The 20,305-nt window shown below is 45.7% G+C and overlaps 1 protein-coding gene across 6 annotated transcripts in view; it reads left to right on the forward strand.

Annotated features, from left to right (window-relative positions):
- Positions 1 to 18,180, forward strand: part of LOC143961945 (uncharacterized) — a 208,777-nt gene extending 190,597 nt beyond the window's left edge. For all 6 annotated transcript variants that reach the window (XM_077471284.1, XM_077471278.1, XM_077471281.1 and 3 more), the window contains 4 exons: positions 1,396 to 1,446; positions 9,977 to 10,134; positions 14,811 to 14,920; positions 17,243 to 18,180. In XM_077471284.1, coding sequence (XP_077327410.1) covers positions 1,396 to 1,446; positions 9,977 to 10,134; positions 14,811 to 14,920; positions 17,243 to 17,381 — 458 coding nt within the window. In that variant the 3' untranslated portion in view covers positions 17,382 to 18,180. The remainder of the gene's footprint in view (positions 1 to 1,395; positions 1,447 to 9,976; positions 10,135 to 14,810; positions 14,921 to 17,242) is intronic.
- The last annotated feature ends 2,125 nt before the right edge of the window (positions 18,181 to 20,305 follow it).

The following is a 20,305-nucleotide window of genomic DNA, read 5'->3' on the forward strand; positions in this document are numbered from 1 at the left end:
CTTGATTTGGAAATTTCTAGTATCGACCATAGTCTTACCACTAAGACTTTTTTCAAACCAAATAGTTGCCATCACAGTTCATGGCTTAAATCAGTCCCACATGGTCAACTACTATGCATCAGATGGAACTGTACTGATCTATTTAGTTTTCATCAACAAGCCCTAACTCTGAATTCTAAATTTGTCGAGAAAGGATACCTCCCGAAGATTATTGACAAGGAGATTAATAGGGTTTCAATGATTGATAGATGTACATTGACTTTTGAACAATCTAAACATGTACCTTACACCAAGTTTAAATGGTCCTTCATTGTGCCACTGGAGTGTACTTAAAAATGATCCGTTGTTAGGTCCTGCTCTTCCAGATAGAGCAGGAGTGGTTTATAAGGGAGCTTCATCTTTAAGGAATCAGATTGCCCCGAATGTAATAGACCCCCCCACTCGACCTTCTTTTTTTCATAACCTGAAGGGATATTATCCCTGTCCTAAATATAATGTTTGTACACACAATCTTTTTGGAAGGAGAAAGTCTGTGACCTTTGAGTCTACTACCACCTCCGTGATCTACCAGATGAAGCCCTTGACCACCTGCGCCACCCGCTATATTGTGTACCTCATGACATGTCCGTGCAAACAGCAAAATGTGGGACGGACTATTAGATCTTTTTCAGTTAGGGTGAACAAGTATATTGCTAGTATCAAGAAGGGTCGCATTAACCACAGCGGGCCTAGACATTACCTGCGCTATCACAATAAAAATCCTCCAGGTACTAGATTCCAGGTCATTGACAAATTTGTCAACCATTGGAGAGGTGAATCCTGTGTGAGGGGCGATTCACAATTAGAGACATTCTGGATATACCAACTCAGTTGTTACTCCCCTCATGGGATAAACATTGGTTGGGATGTCAATGCCTTTATTAATAAAGCATAGGTACACCCCTATATAATTTCCTTATCACTGGTGAGACTTCTGTGTGCTATTCGGTTATGGCATATAGAAGTACTAGCTATATTACTGGTTAGTTTCCTTATATACATTGGAGGTCCAATACAGGACTGTCAATAGTAAATTGTATTTTTGGCTTTAGTTACATACCTTGGTCATTCCTCCTATTGGTGATTCATATTTCATGTCATCAGTTGGTTACTCTTTCTGTGCTAGTATATGTGAGAAGGGTTCCATATTGTTTGTTATCTCCATTTTCATTTGTATTAATTTGAATGAAGAATCTTATTAGAATCTCCTTTGAGTTTATTTATTTGCAGTCTGTGTCCCCACTTGAGGAGTTCCACCCTGTATATGTCCTGGTGACCATTGTTACTTAGACAGGAAGTCATGAGAAATGTTGTTACAATGTTCAGCCTCTTCAGCTTTGTGTTTTCTCTTTCCAGTTACCAACATAACGGATGATCTGAACAAGATAAAATTGATTATAAATAAAGGTAAACATTTGGCATTCCTTATTGGGCAGCACAGTGGCTAAGTGGTTAGCACTTCCACCTAGCAGAACTAGCGTCATTGGTTTGAATCCCAACCACGGCACTACCTGCCTGGGTTTCCTTTGGGTACTTCTTACACATTCCAAAAGAATGCTGGTTGCTTAATAGGCTTTTGTCTAAATTGGCCATAGTATGTGTATGAATGTGAATAAGGGACCATAGATTGTAAGCTCCTTGAGGGCAGGGACTGATGTGAATGTATATATATATATATATATATATATATATATGTAAAGCACAGTGTTAATTGACAGCTCTAGAGTACCTGAAATTAATTATGAGGCAGAAGCCCAGAAAATAGCTAGCTCCACCCTCCTTCTTACTCCCTGGCCTAATGCAGAGCTAATAATATCAGATAGCAAGGGGTTCCCCAATGGTCCTTTATTTATGTGGTTCCACCATAAACCTTTATTTGGGGGGTCCATCCATGGACCTTTATTTATGGGGTCACACCACAAACCTTTATTTATGAGGTCCAACCAAGGACTTTTATTTATGGTCTTACTCCATGAATCTTTATTTATGGGGTCCCACCAAGAACTTTTATTTATGGGGTCCATCCATAGACCTTTATTTATGGTATCCCAACCTGGACCATTATTTAGGGTCCCACAATCAACCTTTATTTATGGGGTCCAACCATGAACCTTTATTTACAGGGTCCCATTATAAATCTTTATTCATGGAGTCCCACCATGGACCTTTGTTCATCCTGAGTAGAGCATTCAATAAACAAATACTGGAGTTGTATTTTTTCCTCTCCATGCATTGCACTCCACTTTGTTGGTTGAGGTGGCACTGATGAAGCTGTAGGGATGGCAAAACTGGTCTCAGTTGCCCAAACTGTGTTCCAGGGTGCCCATTGCAATAGAACAGGTAGGTTCCTTCACCTGCTAATGCTTACTGTTACCTGTTATTCAATGTTAAATTTAACAGAAACATTTAATGTCTTCCCTACCTCTAAGGGAAGGGAGGTCCTCAGATAGAGAACCTCAAGTTACTTAACTGTTTACAGTTATAACAAACACATGTGTTTCCCATTATGTCTGTAACATTCCCTTTTACATCAGAGTTCCCCTTTACATCAGGATCCGCAGAGTTCCCCCTTGCACTGTAGAGGGGAATCCCGTAGAGTTTGATGTAAAGGGGATAAAGCGAAGGTGGGACTCTGGTGACCACAGTGACCCTCCATAGACTCTGTGTGGCCTGGTTGGAGCTGTCACACTGACCTCACCTCTTCCATGCCCTGTTTGGTGAGATGCTGAAAAACAAGTAACATTTATCCCATATTTGCGGCTTTGGGCGCCATATTGTTGAAGACTAACTCAGATCTGTGTATACGGGCAGACTTCAACAAAATGGTGCCGGTAATAGAGAAATTGGCTTGGTGGGGGGTTGAGCTCCCGGTGACAGAGATCTGAGGGGAAGATGTCCTGTCCAGGCTGGTGTCTGGAGTGTGGCTCTGTGGACATTTTGAAAGATTTTTGTCCCATCAGCTGTTGTGAACAGAGTATGGCCGTGTGCTGGCCTACTACCCTCCTCTCTACAGATGTCACCACATGCCCCTCTTGGCCCCTGAACACTAGTTGGTCTTGTGGCCCTCCATGGTGGTGGAATGCCAGGGCCTGGTCACAAGTGGACCTTTTTGACCCCGGTAGTTCTGCCACTGGAATCCAAAGATATTATTAAACGGTAAATTTCCTCTTTCTCCTAATGTACATGTGCTTGGACCTTTTATTCCATGGCATCATTGATAGAGGCGGCCACCTTACACATTGACTATGCCCATTCAAAGTTTAATCAAGTCTCAATCGTTGTAGTATGCAGTAACTCATGATTGCACATCATCACACTGTAAGATAACACTTTGGGGTCTACTGTATGTATATAAAAACAATATATGGAATGTCTTAAGTAGTGATGGCCGAACGGTTCGCCCGGCGGTCGTTTTGCGGCGAATTTCGGCTGTTCGCGGTCCACCCGTTCGGTGGACTATTGGCGCCGTTCGCCCGGCGGACTTCCGTGTTTACTGTGTAAAAGAACTTTGACCTATGATGACACATCCATCATGGGGTACAGGACAGCCAATTGAGACATTACAGCACATGGACACTTGGACATTGCCCCTAACTTATAAATACACCCAAACCGGCGGCCATTTTACATTCTTTCTTCTGTCACTATAGGGAGAGGTTGCTGTGTGGAGCAGGGAGAGATTGCAGTGACCCAAATCGCTAGCTATTTGGTACACAAAAGTTCTTTTCAGGACTGGTATAGGTGTTAGGTGTAGTTCAGGATAGGCAGTGCTGTGCTAGTGATTGTTGCAGCAGCCTGAGTGTCTTTTGTCAGTTTAGAGAAGGGGACAGAGCGCTGTGTGCTGCAGGGACAGCCAGTTTAGTCATTAGCTGTTACTATCAGGTCCACAAAAGTGCTATTTCAATTATTGTTCCAGTAGCCTCTGTTTTGTCAGTTTATATAGGGACAGGCAGGAAGCAGTGTGTGAGGCAGTGAGGGTCAGTTTAATCAGTAGTTGTTACTATTAGTTCCACAAAGGTTCTTTTCAGGACTGGTATCAGTGGTATGGTAATAGGCTTGTACACGTATAATATTCTTTCTTCCAAATATAGAAAGAATATTATACTTGACTGCTGCCCTTCTGCTGCAGTCTGCTAATCATTCACAACCCACTTGTTCCACAAAGCTCCTTATAAGGACTGGTAACTTGGTCTGTCTAGGGTGCTACAGTACATAGGGTTGAGTGAGGTACAGTCTGCCATTCTATAAGGACTGGTATAGGTCCACAGTACATAGGGTTGAGGTGCACTACTGCTGACCGCTGCCCTATACTGCAGCAGTCCTTCATCGGTATAGGGACTGACGTACAGTCTGCTAATCACTCACACACAACCTACTTGGTCCACAAAAGTCCTTATAAGGACTGGTAACTTGGTCTGTCTAGGGTGCTACAGTACATAGGGTTGAGTGAGGTACAGTCTGCCATTCTATAAGGACTGGTATAGGTCCACAATACATAGGGTTGAGGTGCACTACTGCTGACCGCTGCCCTATACTGCAGCAGTCCTTCATCGGTATAGGGACTGACGTACAGTCTGCTAATCACTCACACACAACCTACTTGGTCCACAAAAGTCCTTATAAGGACTGGTAACTTGGTCTGTCTAGGGTGCTACAGTACATAGGGTTGAGTGAGGTACAGTCTGCCATTCTATAAGGACTGGTATAGGTCCACAATACATAGGGTTGAGGTGCACCACTGCTGACCGCTGCCCTATACTGCAGCAGTCCTTCATCGGTATAGGGACTGACGTACAGTCTGCTAATCACTCACACACAACCTACTTGGTCCACAAAAGTCCTTATAAGGACTGGTAACTTGGTCTGTCTAGGGTGCTACTGTACATAGGGTTGAGTGAGGTACAGTCTGCCATTCTATAAGGACTGGTATCTGTCCACAATACATAGGGTTGAGGTGCACTACTGCTGACCGCTGCCCTATACTGCAGCAGTCCTTCATCGGTATAGGGACTGACGTACAGTCTGCTAATCACTCACACACAACCTACTTGGTCCACAAAAGTCCTTATAAGGACTGGTAACTTGGTCTGTCTAGGGTGCTACTGTACATAGGGTTGAGTGAGGTACAGTCTGCCATTCTATAAGGACTGGTATCTGTCCACAATACATAGGGTTGAGGTGCACTACTGCTGACCGCTGCCCTATACTGCAGCAGTCCTTCATCGGTATAGGGACTGACGTACAGTCTGCTAATCATTCACACACAACCTACTTGGTCCACAAAAGTCCTTATAAGGACTGGTAACTTGGTCTGTCTAGGGTGATACAGTACATAGGGTTGAGTGAGGTACAGTCTGCCATTCTATAAGAACTGGTATCGGTCCACAATACATAGGGTTGAGGTGCATTACTGCTGACCGCTGCCCTATACTGCAGCAGTCCTTCATCGATATAGGGACTGAGAGTTTTGTCCCAGGGTCATTTAAAAAATTACAGGCAGAGGAAGAGGCAGGCCCTTCCGCAGGGGTGGTAGGGGTAGGGCAGGAGCAACAGGCTTGAGCCAAAGTGGGAAGTTGCAGAAGGTGCGTTCAATTACTTTAAAGGACGCACCAGACTTGGTTGAGTGGCTCCCTCAGCCTTACTCTTCTGCACCCTCCTCATCCTCTCGATCTGCACCCTCTTCTTCACTCTCTGCTATGTGCACCCCCAAAGACACTACCACTAACAACACCACCACCACCACCACATACCTTCCGCTTGAGTCACAGGAATTATTTTCCGATCCATATCAAGACATTTCTGATACGCAGCCACTCTTGGTATTGGATCAGGAAGAGGTGGCAGCAACAACCGCTACTCAGCAGTCTGACGACAGTACCCAGATCAGCCCAAGGAGGAGGTTGGTCCCCGGTGTTGCTGCCTACTCTGAGATCTCTACATATAGTGGTGGGGAAAGTGACGTTGATGATGACGTGTCTAGTGATGTCACGTGGGTGCCCACAAGAGAGGAAGAGGAGGGGAGTTCAGAGGGAGAAATGGACCAGCAGATAGGGAGGAGAAGCAGCAATAACTTACATTGCACAGGAGGGACAAAGCAGACTGCAAATGTATCAGGAGCGAGTCATTGACCATATACTATCACATCTGGCGCTCCCAGGACACCGGCACATGGTTCCGCAGTGTGGGCTTTTTTTAACGTGTCCGCTGCTGACAATAGCGTTGTCATCTGCAATCTTTGCAGTCAACGCATTAGTCGCGGTAAGCCCAACACTCACCTAGGGACGACCGCCTTAAGAAGGCACATGAGCAGCCATCACCGAGCCGAGTGGGAGCAACAGGACACACAAAGCCACACTCCAGGCTCTCACCGTCCAGCCTCGTCTTCTACTTCTCCTTCTCCTCTCTCCTCACAATTGTCCTCCACTCCACCTTCCACCACGCCAAGCTCACATTTTTCTGCAAAAAGGCAGGCTTCCATGGGCCTAATGTTTGAGCGTAAAAAAATGATGACACCGGATAACCCTCTTGCCCAACAGTTGATGGCTGGCTTGTCAGAACTGATAGCCCGCCAACTACTGGCATATAAACTGGTGGACTCGGAGGCCTTTCGCAAATTTGTGGCCATTGGAACACCACAATGGAAGGTCCCAGGAAGGAAGTATTTCTCAGAGAAGGGCATCCCAGAGCTATATGGCCATGTTCAGCGGCAAGTGAATGTATCTCTGGCACACAGTGTCGGTGCCAAGATACATCTGACCACAGACACGTGGTCTAGCAAACATGGGCAGGGAAGGTATATAACTTTTACTGCCCACTGTGTGAACCTTCTGACGGCCGTCAAGCATGTAACCCGTGGCACCTGTGTAGATTTGGTTTTACCGCCACGGATTGCATGCAGGCCTGACTCTTCTTCTCCTTCTCCTCCTACTCCATCCTCCTCCCTCTCCTCCTCAGCTGACTCCTCCTTTTCCACTGCTAGCGTCTCTTCTGCTGCGCCGCCCAAGCTCCCCAGAACCTATTCGACATGTCAGGTGAGACGTTGCCATGCCGTGCTGCGTCTGTTGTGCCTGGAAGCCAAGAGCCACACTGGCCCGGCACTCCTTTCAGCTTTGCGTTCACAGGCAGATCAGTGGCTAACACCGCTCAATTTGACAGTTGGAAAAGTGGTGTGTGACAACGGTGCCAATCTGCTTAGCACATTGAAACAGGGCAAAATCACGCACGTGCCATGCATGGCACATGTCTTAAACTTGGTCGTGCAGCGATTCCTTGTCAAATACCCTGGGGTCCAGGACATCTTGCGGCAGGCAAGGAAAATCTCGGGCCATTTCAGAAGATCTTACACGGCCATGGCTCGCCTTGCTGACATTCAGCGGCGACACAATCTGCCGGTTAGACGTCTTATTTGCGAATGCCCGACGCGATGGAACTCAACCTTCTATATGCTTGATAGGCTGCTCCAGCAGAAACGTGCAGTTAACGTCTACCTGTATGAACTCTGCGGCAGAACCGGTTCTGGGGAGCTGGGGGTTTTTTCACCACGCCAGTGGCTGCTCATGCGCGACGCATGCAGACTTCTGAGGCCATTTGAGGAGATCACCAAACTGGTCAGTCGCAGCCATGGCGCCATTAGTGACATAGTACCTTATGCCTTCTTTATGGAGCGTGCATTGCGTCGTGTCATTGATCAAGCTGTGGAGGAGCAGGAGCGGGAAGATGAGGAAGTCGCAATGCTGGATGAATTCCCAGGGGGGGCTACTCTATCTGAGACAAGTCAACAACAGGAGTCTGAAGAGGAGTCAGAGGAGGATGGTGCCGGGGCGGATGAGGAGGAGCAAGAAGAGCATGCATTAAAGCTTTCTGTGATCCCTGTTGTGCGTGGATGGGGAGAGGAGAATGAAGAGGACGATATTATCCTGGATGATGAGCAGGAGCTAGGCCATGACACCGCTTCCACTTTAGTGCAAATGGGGACCTTCATGCTCCAGTGTTTTAATAGGGACCCCCGTATAAAAAGCATAAGGGTCAAGGACCAGTACTGGGTGGCAACGTACTTAGACCCCCGGTACAAACACAAAATGGCGGAAATGTTACCGCCGTCACAGAGGGCTGTATGCAGAATGCAGCACTTCCAGGCCTTGCTTCGAGAAATGCTGCATTCTGCTTTTGCGTGCGCTGGCAGAGGAGCAATTCCCACTCCCAGAGAAGGAGTTGCGGGTACCAATTCAACAGCGCCTGCAAGAAGAGGCCGGTTTGAAGATGTGTTGGTGACTTCGGATATGAGGTCATTCTTTCAGCCGACCCATCGTCAGGTGTCATCCGGATCCAGCATCAGGGAACGCCTAGACCGTCAGGTGTCCGACTACATCGGGTTAACGGCCGATGTGGACGCTCTGAGGAGTGATGAACCCCTGGACTACTGGGTGGGCAGGCTTGACCTCTGGCCAGAGCTTGCCCAATTTGCAATCGAACTGTTGGCTTGCCCCTCATCCATTGTCCTGTCCGAAAGGACGTTCAGCGCAGGGATTGTGACCGATAAGCGTACTCGCCTAGCTCACGACAGTGTTAACTACCTCACATTTCTAAAAATGAATGAGGCATGGATCTCGTAGGAATTCAACACATGTGACCAGTAGACCATGTATATGTCTATAAGCAATTGTTTTAATCGAGCGCAGAGACCTTCTTTCTTCATCTGGCTCCCTTCCTTGTCCAAAAAAAGCACACCGTACTATATGCCCGTACCCTCCTGTTTGAAGAGGTTGAGCGGTGTCATATTTCTACTGGGGCTGCTTATTATGAGGGGCTCCCACCATCCCTGTGCTGTGCTGACATCCTCCTGGGGCTGTACCTCTGCTGTGCATATTTTGAGGTGCTCCCACCATCCCTGTGCTATGCTCATTATGAGGGGCTCCCACTATCCCTGTGTTGTGCTGACTTACTCCTGGGGCTGCTTATTATGAGGGGCTCCCACCATCCCTGTGCTATGCTGACATCCTCCTGGGGCTGCTTATTATGAGGGGCTCCCACCATCCCTGTGCTATGCTCATTATGAGGGGCTCCCACCATCCCTGTGCTATGCTGACTTCCTCCTGGGGCTGCTTACGGTGCAGGCGTCAGTGCTGTATATCACGCTGCTGATGTCAGTGCTCTCTGTCACGGTGCTGCTGTCAGTGCTGTATATCACGGTGCTGGTGTGAGTGCTTTATGTCACGGTGCTGCTGTCAGTGCTGTATATCACGGTGCTGGTGTGAGTGCTTTATGTCACGCTGCTGATGTCAGTGCTCTCTATCACGGTGCTGCTGTCAGTGCTGTATATCACGGTGCTGGTGTGAGTGCTTTATGTCACGCTGCTGATGTCAGTGCTCTCTATCATGGTGCTGGTGTCAGATGACTCTATCACGGTGCAGGTGTCATTGCTATATGTCACGCTGCTGGTGATCATCTCCTGCACCCTCTTCTTTGCCTACCCTGGTCCCTGACCTTTCCTCTCCTCCATTGCCTTCATGCACTCCACAGTCCTGAATTGTCACAACAATTTCCCATATAAAAAAAGAATGCTTGTAGTTGTCGATCCCAGATTCACCTCATACATGTGTTATGTCACTGGCCATGTGGTGGGACTATGTTTGCACAGCTAGTAATTATTTTGTGGCTGCAAATTTGACCTGTAGGTTTGCAAAGTTCACCTCCCATTGAAGTCAATGGGGCCCGCCACGAACGTTCTGGTCTGCGAACTATCGGCCCCGTTCGCGGTCCGCGTTCGCGAAACGTCCCGTTGGAAGTTCGTCCATCACTAGTCTTAAGTATGATATTTAGAAAGTTTCATTCTGATTGCGTTTGGTATAACAGTTATTCAGCTTCACGTTTTTTCCGCAGCATTGTTTTGGGTTTGAGATCTCAGAACTGACTTCATTGTCTTCTCCTCTCTTCCCAGTGATCCGGGATTCCTGCACCAGCTGCCCCAGTGGATGGCAACTAATTAAATCCAACTGCTACTATTTCCAGGCCAATGGAGAAACCTGGACTAGGAGTCGGGAGGAATGTGAAAAGCGTAGTGGCGTCATGCTGATCCTGAGGGACAAAGCTGAGCTGGTAAGTGTCGCACCTACCTCTGGATGATGAGAGTCCACCGTTCATCACCAAAAGCCAATCAGATTCTACATTTCCTTGAGGCAAGCTAGTGAAATAATGCTCAAAGAATGAACCCCATGTGCCCAGATCTGTATGGATATACTGCATATATATATATATATATATATATATATATATATATATATATATACAAGTATCTCACAAAAGTGAATACATCCCTCACATTTTTGTAAATATTTTATTATCTCTTTTCATGTGGCAACCCTAAAGAAATGACACTTGTCTACAATGTAAAGTAGTGAGTGTACAGCTTGTATAACAGTGTAAATTTGCTGTCCCCTCAAAATAACGCAACACACAGCCATTAATGTCTAAACCACTGGCAACAAAAGTGAGTACACCCCTAAGTGAAAATGTCCACATTGGGCCCAAAGTGTCAATATTTTGTGTGGCCACCATTATTTTCCAGCACTGCCTTAACCCTCTTGGGCATGGAGTTCACCAGAGCTTCACAGGTTGCCACTGGAGTCCTCTTCCACTCCTCCATGATGATGCCACAGAGCTGGTGGATTTTAGAGACCTTGCGCTCCTCCACCTTCCGTTTGAGGATGCCTCACAGATGCTTAATAGGGTTTAGGTCTGGAGACATGCTTTGCCAGTCCATCACCTTTACCCTCAACTTCTTTAGCAAGGCAGTGGTGGTGTTGGAGGTGTGTTTGGGGTCATAATCATGTTGGAATACTGCCCTGCGGCCCAGTCTCTGAAGGGAGGGGATCATGCTCTGCTTCAGTATGTCACAGTACATGTTGGCATTCATGGTTCCCTCATTGAACTGTAGCTCCCCAGTGCCGGCAGCACTCATGCAGTCCCAGACCATGACACTACCACCACCATGTTTGACTGTAGGCAAGACACACTTGTCTTTGTACTCCTCACCTGGTTGCCCCCACACACACTTGACACCATCTGAAACAAATACATTTATCTTGGTCTCATCAGACCTCAAGACATGGTTCCAGTAATCCATGTCCTTAGTCTGCTTGTCTTCTGCAAACTGTTTGTGGGTTTTCTTGTGCATCATCTTTAGAAGAGGCTTCCTTCTGGGACAGCCATGCAGACCAATTTGATACAGTGTGCAGCATATGGTCTGAGCACTGACAGGCTGACCCCCCACCCCTTCAACCTCTGCAGCAATGCTGGCAGCACTCATAGGTCTATTTCTCAAAGACAACCTCTGGATATGACGCTGAGCACCAACACTCAACTTCTTTGGTCGACCATTGCGAGGCCTGTTCTGAGTGGAACCTGTCCTGTTAAACCGCTGTATGGTCTTGGCCTTCGTGCTACAGCTCAGCTTCAGGGTCTTGGCAAACTTCTTATAGCCTAGGCCATCTTTATGTAGAGCAACAATTCCTTTTTTCAGATCCTCAGAGAGTTCTGAGCGAGTTTGGGGTGGATGAACTTGACTGGCCTGCACAGAACCCCCCGCTCGTGGCTCTGACAGCACCACAACACCCTCCCCCCCCCCCGTGTGTGGCTCTGACAGAGGGGATTTACCGCAGCAGCTCTCCAATGCACCAGAGCGGCGGCAACCTCCACTCCAATGTGTCTCCTCCCCTCCTCTTCCTAAGCGCCAAGCATCCAATAGGGTGGCCTGGCGCTTTGGCCAATCAATAAACAGGTCTGACGCCCTGCCTCCTGATTGGCAGGGAGGATGGTTTGTGTGAAAATAGCGATAATGTATTTATTATCGTCGCACAATTGAGTGAGATCAGGGCGCACTCTCTGCACCCCAAGCCCACCCTATTTTGGAGCCTATTGGAGCCTCTGGCTCTAATCAGGTGCTTCAAAAAGTACCACCCCCGCCATAGGAGTCCATGTATCTGGCTTCCTGAAAGGGGCCAGGCTCATGGATGGGGGGGGGGGTGGCGCCCCTGCACCCAAAGTGCATGGGCTGCCACTGAGTATTAGTATATAGTTACTTAATGTAGTTCAATTTGGTAATATGTGTTCATATTAGTAGATGTTTGGTTATATGACATTACATGATCAGCACATTACTAAAGTGTTACATGTGGGATTGTGAATCAAACTCCATATATGACTCTCGGAGTTAGTATCTCCTTTTGTAGAGCATATTGCTGAAGTTAGCAGAAATCAATGTGCGCCATACACGGTTCTACGTTTTTGTGAGGTTATTCCGTTCACGTGTAACTTATAAAACCAACGCTTCCATATTGAACGTCAGACAGAAACACACACACACCCAATAGGAGAGATGACACAGACATATTTATACAAAGACTTTGACAAGTTGGAACAGCTGAATTCCCCCAGAAGTCTAAAGCCCCGTACACGCGATCGGATTTTCTGGCGGGAATTGTGTGATGACAGGCTGTTGGAAGAAAATCTGACCGTGTGTACGCTCCATCGGACAATTATTGTCGGATTTTCCACGGACAAATGTTGGATGGCAGGCTTTAAAATTTTCCGCAGACAAATGTCTGTTGTCGGATTTTCTGAGCGTGTGGACACAACTCCATCGGACAAAAGTCCAAAGTACAAACATGCATACTCAGAAGCAAGGATGAGCTGGAAGCGTTCGGTCTTGTAAACGAGCATTCATAATGGAGAATTAACATTTGCGACGTGGCAAATTGGGAAATCTGGAAATGCAGCGCACGATTCTCTTCTTCTTTAATGGGATAATAATGAAGTTGCTTTGCTGGTGATACTGATGGAGTTCTGCCAAACATATTTTCAAAGGCTTTTTTTTTTTGTGATATCTAGAATAATATTATTATGCTTTTTTTTTTTTGGTGCAAGTTACCACAACACCATTATCCCGTAGTTTTTTTTTATATCAAAGATACAACTATGTTGGTGTCTCTTGTTCATTTTACATTGTCAAGTATTATTCTACACAATATTTTTTATTGTGCATTAAAAAAATAAAACAACTATAATTAGACATGATATCTGCCAATAGAACTTAACCAAAAAGTGCGTTCTGTGCATCCAAAAATATAGAAAATATACCAAATCAAATCATTATTATTCAACCAAAAAATAAAATAAAAGCCTCATGCATTTGTCCTGCTTCTTAATATAGGGGGGCAGCAATGCCAAGAGTTGGTGAAAGCAGGGGTCCATCATCCGGAGATAATACCGAAAATAATCTGGATTATTCTCCTGGAGCTCCTGCAGCAAAGGCATATGACATAATTGGTCACCATTAATAAAGCAACCACTTTTTGGTCCAATAAATCCTACTCCTCCTGTTCCTGGACTGGACTTGGGCCAAAGCAATGACTCCAAGGCCAATCATAAATAACACGTTATCTCCTCCGATTCTGCAACACGGCTTGTTTGATGAACGGCCGTTCAGAAACTAACTGAAAAGCGCGAAATGAAAAGCGCAAAATGAAAATCGCAAAATGAAAATCACGAATCAACACTCCCCAAACTTCTACCAACACGAAATTAGCAGAAGGAACCCAAAGGGTGGCGCAAAAGAGCTAAAAAAGTCTGAGGTTTTGCCTGCGGAAAAATATGATCGTGTGTACGAGGCTTAAGAACGTCATTTCCTGCTTCTTTTTGGTTACACAAGACAGCATGGAGACAGAAGGCAGCAGCCATGAAGCGCACATGCTTTTATAAGCTTATTACAGCTTTATGACTATTTATTTTATTTCATATATTTTTACCTACACTGAACTGAACTATTATACTTTTTACATTCTTTTTATGATGCCAACTGCGTGACAATAAACTCAGACTTTGTTTCAAGTCAGTCTGACTATCAATACTATTCATCCAGAAACTCCCTTGAGATACAAGAATATTGCATATTATTTTTATTCTTCAGATTTAAAGCGGTAGTAAACCCGCACATTTTTTTTTTTTTTAAACCTGCAAAGCAAAAGGCATAATCAGCTAGTATGCACCGCATACTAGCTCATTATGAAATACTTACCTTAGAACGAGGCCCCGACATCTGGCCCGATCCACGCCGAGGGAGCTGACATGCTCCCTCGGCGTTTCTTCCGGGTATCGCGGCTCCGGCGCTGTGAGTGGCCGGAGCCGCGATATCGTCACTCCAGCGCATGCGCGCGGGAGATTTCACTCCGGCCAGCCGGCCACTGCCGGATTTTCAGGCCGAGAATCCCCTTGTGCGCATGCGCCGCTGCAGTCAGCGGCGCATACCGAGGGGAATATCTCCTAAACCGTACAGGTTTAGGAGATATTTTTTTTACCTACAGGTAAGCCTTATTATAGGCTTTCCTGTAGGTAAAAGTTAAAAAATCGAGTATACAATCACTTTAAAGCTCAATCATGAGTTACTCTATGAGTAAGCCCTGTTGGGTGACGCACATTAATGGTAGGTCCCATGGGTGGAGACCGCCTGTGTGGTCGTTAGTTCCAATAAATCAGGATTCCAGGATTTTTTTCTTCTTGTATGGAAAGAGTCGTTACAGTCACCTACTGAAACATTTAAACAAATAAAGAAGTTGCAATGTGATTGTTCTGCTTAAAATGACTCTTTATCTAAAATAATAGGAGGGCACAACAGGAGAAAAATAAGTTGTAGTCGTTATAGTGATATATGATTCCTCTACTTCATTCTAGCGTATGTGTTCTATATATTTCTGATGACCGTTTCTTTATTGATCCAGGATTCTCTGCTGCCAACCATAGGAAGTGGGAGATACTGGTTAGGACTGAGGAGGGACAGTGCAAACATCAATCATTGGCTGTGGGCAGATGGGAGCAGCCTTTCATTCAGGTGAGGTCTTCCAGGTGTGATAGAAACACTACATAAGTTCTGACACCATTAACATCGTAATTAACGCCTTCCGCTGGATTGTAGACTTCTCCATGCTTTGTTCCAAGAGAGTCACCAGGCCCCTCCTGGAATCCAGCTCCTTCCCCCATCAGAGTCTCCATCCCCGGCTCTCATTCCTGGGCAGCTTCCACCTACTTCCAGAAAGGACAGCTTTTGATCCAACACCAGGCCTCCATTAGTAAGCATATGTTAGGCCCCAAACATGTTGGGAAGTCACCCTCTAGGACAGGGGTAGGGAACCTTTTTGGCTGAGAGAGCCATGAACGCCACATATTTTAAAATGTAATTCCACGAGAGCCATACAATATGTTTAAAACAAATTTTTGTTTTTTTAATCGATTGACTAATTTCAATTATAACTGTAATATCCAAGTCATCTCCCCCAGTGTAATATCCGCATCTCCCCTATGATTGTTTGCTTGCTTACCACTACACAGGCAGGCAGATCCACGAGCAGTTGAGACGGGTGATGATGACGTCAGCACGGCGCTCACCAAGGCCGCCGCCAGGTGTACCAAGATGGCCGCCGCTCCGGAGCTAGGCCGAAGCTGCGGCCTTTCCTATGGGCTCAATCCACAGATCTGCACACCACGCAATCTGCCGATTGAGAGGTGAGAGCCAGATGCAGCCATCAAAAGAGCCACATCTGGCTCGAGAGCCATAGGTTCCCTACCCCTGCTCTAGGAGCACCTCGAGAGAGTTACCAGCCAAGACATTCACCATTAACCAGTGGGGGATGATCCTGCCTGTAGGCCTTGGGGCATACTGTATTCTTGGGCCCCACACACTTACAGAAAGAAGCACCTCCTTCTCACCCAGTGGTGCGGCCTGTTCCTACTTGCCCCAACATATGACTATGAAGTCCTTTTGATCAAGTTGCACATCGAACACACTTATTCCACCATCTTGTCCTTGCCTCAACTCACTGAACCAGGTTGTCTTCTGCCCAAAGACACAGAGAACAGCTCCCATATTTTACATTAATCCCTAGGGGCGCTCTGTACCGCAGAAGGCTCCAACATGGAGCCCACCTACCACTAAGTGGGGAACATGAAGTACTAAACTGTCCCCTCACTACCAGAGGCCCCATGAGGGCCGTCTTTAATATTGGTTGGACCCAGGGCAAAACTTTTCTTGCCCCCCCCCCCCCCCAATGCAGTTTTGCTCTCCACCTGCTCTGAGACATATAATAAATAGCAGCTAGACTCAATATCAGTTTACTGAATTAAATCAGGCAGCTATTCCGGTTGGTTGCCAGAAGTTACAGTGTATCATTATCGCTCACTGATTGGTTGTTAGAGGTTACAGCACACATTACAGCTCACTGATTAGTTGCTAGAGGTCACAGCACATGATTTCTGCTTGTTGATTGGTTGTTACAGATTACTGTGGATATGACCCCGGAGGGGGGGGGGGTATTTACATATGAATGCCACTGCTATTTTCATATGAATGCCGGTAATGCAGGTGAGTCATCTGTACACAACAATAGGATAGAGCAGGGCAGCATTAGTAGCAGCACTTCACACTGAGATATTGGGACACAGCACAGGACTAAAACCTCAAGGGACGAGGGAATTTAAGGCAGGATAGTTGGCAAGTATGAGACAGCTGCTTTGGGCCCCACAACAATGACAGGGCCCAGGGCAGCTGCCCCCTTTGCCCTGCCTTAAAAACGGCCCTGGGCCCCATCACCAGCCAACATCAACGCTTCCTCTGTCAGCAGGCTGCTTCTCCTTCTTACGCACACTTCTTTCTTTGCAGGGATGAGAAACAGAGAGATTGTTCCCTCCATACAGAGCTCTGGATTGTGGCTGGACACAGCCGATAAGCAGGTCCCGGCTCGGACTTGCTGACAGACTTCTGCTGTGTACAATCATAGTGGATGATGGGTGGAGGGTGTGCGCTCCCTAAACCCGGGATGTAGGCAGTGATGTACCAGTCCGTTGCTTTGCCTACAGCGGCCCCTCGTCCGCAGTACAATGCAGGCGGGCATTAAGTGATTAAAGTCTACCAAGACTTTTTTTGATTTTGAATAAAACATTGGTTCTGAATCATCCCAGAAGACTCCTGAGATCACATAACAACCATAATGAGGCCATTACAAAGCTACTGAAGAGATTTTGGTGGATCTTGCTGTGTTCGCTTAGGTCTAAAATATTTTTTTTAATCAAGTGAATGAGTAATTTGGAGGCAGATTTGTTGATTTTAGTAGCAATTAAAAAATATATTCTTAAAGGGTATTGTTCCTGTTTTTTACAGTCCCTGGAATACGGGAGAACCCAATAATGACAGAGGCATAGAACATTGTGCAGAGATCCTGGGAGGATCACAATCAATGAATGACCGCAACTGTGAGGACAAGATTGGCTACATATGTGAAAAAGCATGGACCTGCTGAGATACACAGCCCACTATGCCATACCTGAAAAAGATCCAAAGAAAAGCATATCTCACCTGTTTATTGTCTGTTCATTCCTGTCTACAGATTGCCATAATAGTAATAGGAGGTTAGGTTCTGGTAAGGTTCGGCAATGGAGTCTTGCGTGGAGAGCGTGCATACTGGATTATTGTTTTCTTTGAAACAATTGTACCTGCTAATTCCAGGTCTTTCTGAAGCTCTCCACAAGGGATCCGCGGCTCTTGGACAACTCCTGATAATTGTTTTCACTCCTCTTGCGAGGGGCACCTGGTCGTGGCTGGTTTATGGTGAAATGATGTTCTTTCCACTTCCGGATTATGGCCCCAACAGTGCTCACTGGAACATTTAGAAGTTTATAAATCCTTCTGCACCCAATGCCATCAGTGTGTTTTGCAACAATAAGTTTGCGAAGGTCTTGAGAGAGCTCTTTGCTTTTACCCATCATGAAATGTTTCTTGTGTGACACCTCAGTAATGAGACACCTTTTTTTAAGGCCATCAGTTGCAACTGATCCAGCTGATATTAATTTACACTGTAAAGGGGCAGGATCGCTTTATAATTACTGATAGATTTCAGCTGGTGTCTTGGCTTTCAATGCCTTTTTGCACCTCCCTTTCTTCATATGTTCAATACTTTATCTATTTTTTTACACATAACTGAATTTCTGAACGTATTCGTTTTGGTGTCTTTGTATGTATGGATTGCATGTGTTGTTACTGACATGGGGTGAAAATTTCATGTCAATGGCATCTTTACCAATATATTTACCTAGAAAAACGGTGATGTGTTCAATACTTATTTTACCCACTGTGTGTATATAAATATATATATATATATATATATATATATATATATATATTCAACTGTATATTAAAAAGACCAAAGGGGGCAAATAAGAGAAGTTCACTGGTGGTGATTGCATACCCTTTAATCCCGAAACTCCCAACTACTAAACCCTGGACCCCGCATTCACTATATCTAATCTCCCACAGAACATGGAAATGCAATTATTTTAGTAAATAGAAACTTCTAAATACTTTTTCACATCAGCAGTATATAGGAGTCTTGTGACTTCTTTCAGCGTCTGGTTAAAGCTTGCAGGAGGAGTTTTCATTCTACTCTGACTGTCCTATGAGGCTGCAGGACCCCTGACCCTGTGTCTGCACAGTGCTGATTGGCCCTGTGGTGATCACATGCACTCTCCCAAGAGGAAAAAAAAACTCTCTAGCAATACACATCAAACTGAGCATGTGCAGAGTGACTGCCAATGGCTCTGTTATATCAGGAGATGGATTGGGGACGCTGGAAGAAAGGGAGGATCACAGAAGACAGGATCGAACAGCCTTTTTACACAATGCAAGGATTAACCCCTAAGGTTCCACAGTGAATATAACAAGCATGCTTTACTGCATATACAGCGCTTTGAAAAAGTATTCATACCCCTTGAAATCTTCCACATTGTGTCATGTTGCAACCAAAAACGTAAAAGCTTTTTTTTGGGATTTTATGTGATAGACCAACACAAAGTGGCACATAATTGTGACATGGAAGTAAAACGATAAATGGTTTTCAACATCTTTTGCAAATAAATATGTGAAAAGTGTGGGGGGCATTTGTAATCAGCCCCCTTTACTGTGATATCCCTAACTAAAATATAGTGTAACCAATTGCCTTCAGAAGTCACTTAATTAGTAAATAGAGTCCACCTGTGTGTAATTTAATCTCAGTATACATAAAGTTGTTCTGTGAAGCCCTCAGAGGTTTGTTAGAGAACCGTAGTGAACAAACAGCCTCATGAGGGCCAAGGAACACGCCAGACAGGTCAGGGATAAAGTTGTGGATAAGTGTAAAGCAGGGTTAGGTTATAAAAAAAAATAACCTAAGCTTTGAATATCTCACGGAGCTCTGTTCAATCCATCATCGGAAAATGGAAAGAGTATGGCACAACTGCAAACCTACCAAGACATGGCCGTCCACCTAAACTGACCAGCCAGGCAAGGAGAGCATTCATCAGAGAAGAGCCAAGAGGCCCATGGTAACTCTGGAGGAGCTGCAGAGATCCACAGCTCAGGGGGGGAGAATCTGTCCACAGGACAACTATTAGTCGTCTCTCCACAAATCTGCCCTTTATGGAAGAGTGACAAGAAGAAAGACATTGGTGGAAGAAATCCATAGGAAGTCCCATTTGCAGTTTGCAAGAAGTCATGTGGGGGACACAGCAAACATGTGGAAGAAGGTGCTCTGGTCAGATGAGACAAAAATTCAACTTTTTGGCCTAAAAGCAAAACGCTATGTGTGGCAGAAAACTAACACTGCCCATCACCCCGAACACACCATCCCCACCGTGAAACATGGTGGTGGCAGCATCATGTGGTGGGGATGCTTTTCTTCAGCAGGGACAGGGAAGCTGTTCATAGTTGATGGGAAGATGGATGGAGCCAAATACAGGACAATCTTAAAAGAAAACCTGTAATGCCGCTAGGTCAGGCGGTCTTCCTGACTGATTTTCGGCCGAGGTCCGACGGACTTTCTGAACGAAACAGACTTGGCCACACATGACCGGACTAAGTCCGTTCGAAAGTCCGTCCATGTTGAACGTGATGACGTAAACGGGACTAAACAAGGAAGTTCAATAGCCAGTAGCCAATAACTGCCCTTGTGTCCTATTTTGTCCGTCGGACCAGCACACAGACTAATGGTTTTCCCGATTTTTAGTCTGTCAGACTTGAGTCCTTCGGATAGATTTTAAACACGTTTTATTTCTAGGTCCGTCTGACTTTTGGGGAAAAAAAGTCTGCTAGAGCCCATACACGAATTGTCCGACAGATTCCAGTCCGCCGGACCAAGTCTGCCTGAAAGTCTGATCATGTGTACATGGAATTAGAGTCTGCAAAAGACTTGAG

The sequence above is a fragment of the Lithobates pipiens genome, unplaced genomic scaffold (assembly GCF_037356315.1).
Source record: "Lithobates pipiens isolate NorthernLeopardFrog02 unplaced genomic scaffold, aLitPip1_a1.2 Scaffold_8, whole genome shotgun sequence".
NCBI classification, from domain to species: Eukaryota; Metazoa; Chordata; class Amphibia; order Anura; family Ranidae; genus Lithobates; species Lithobates pipiens.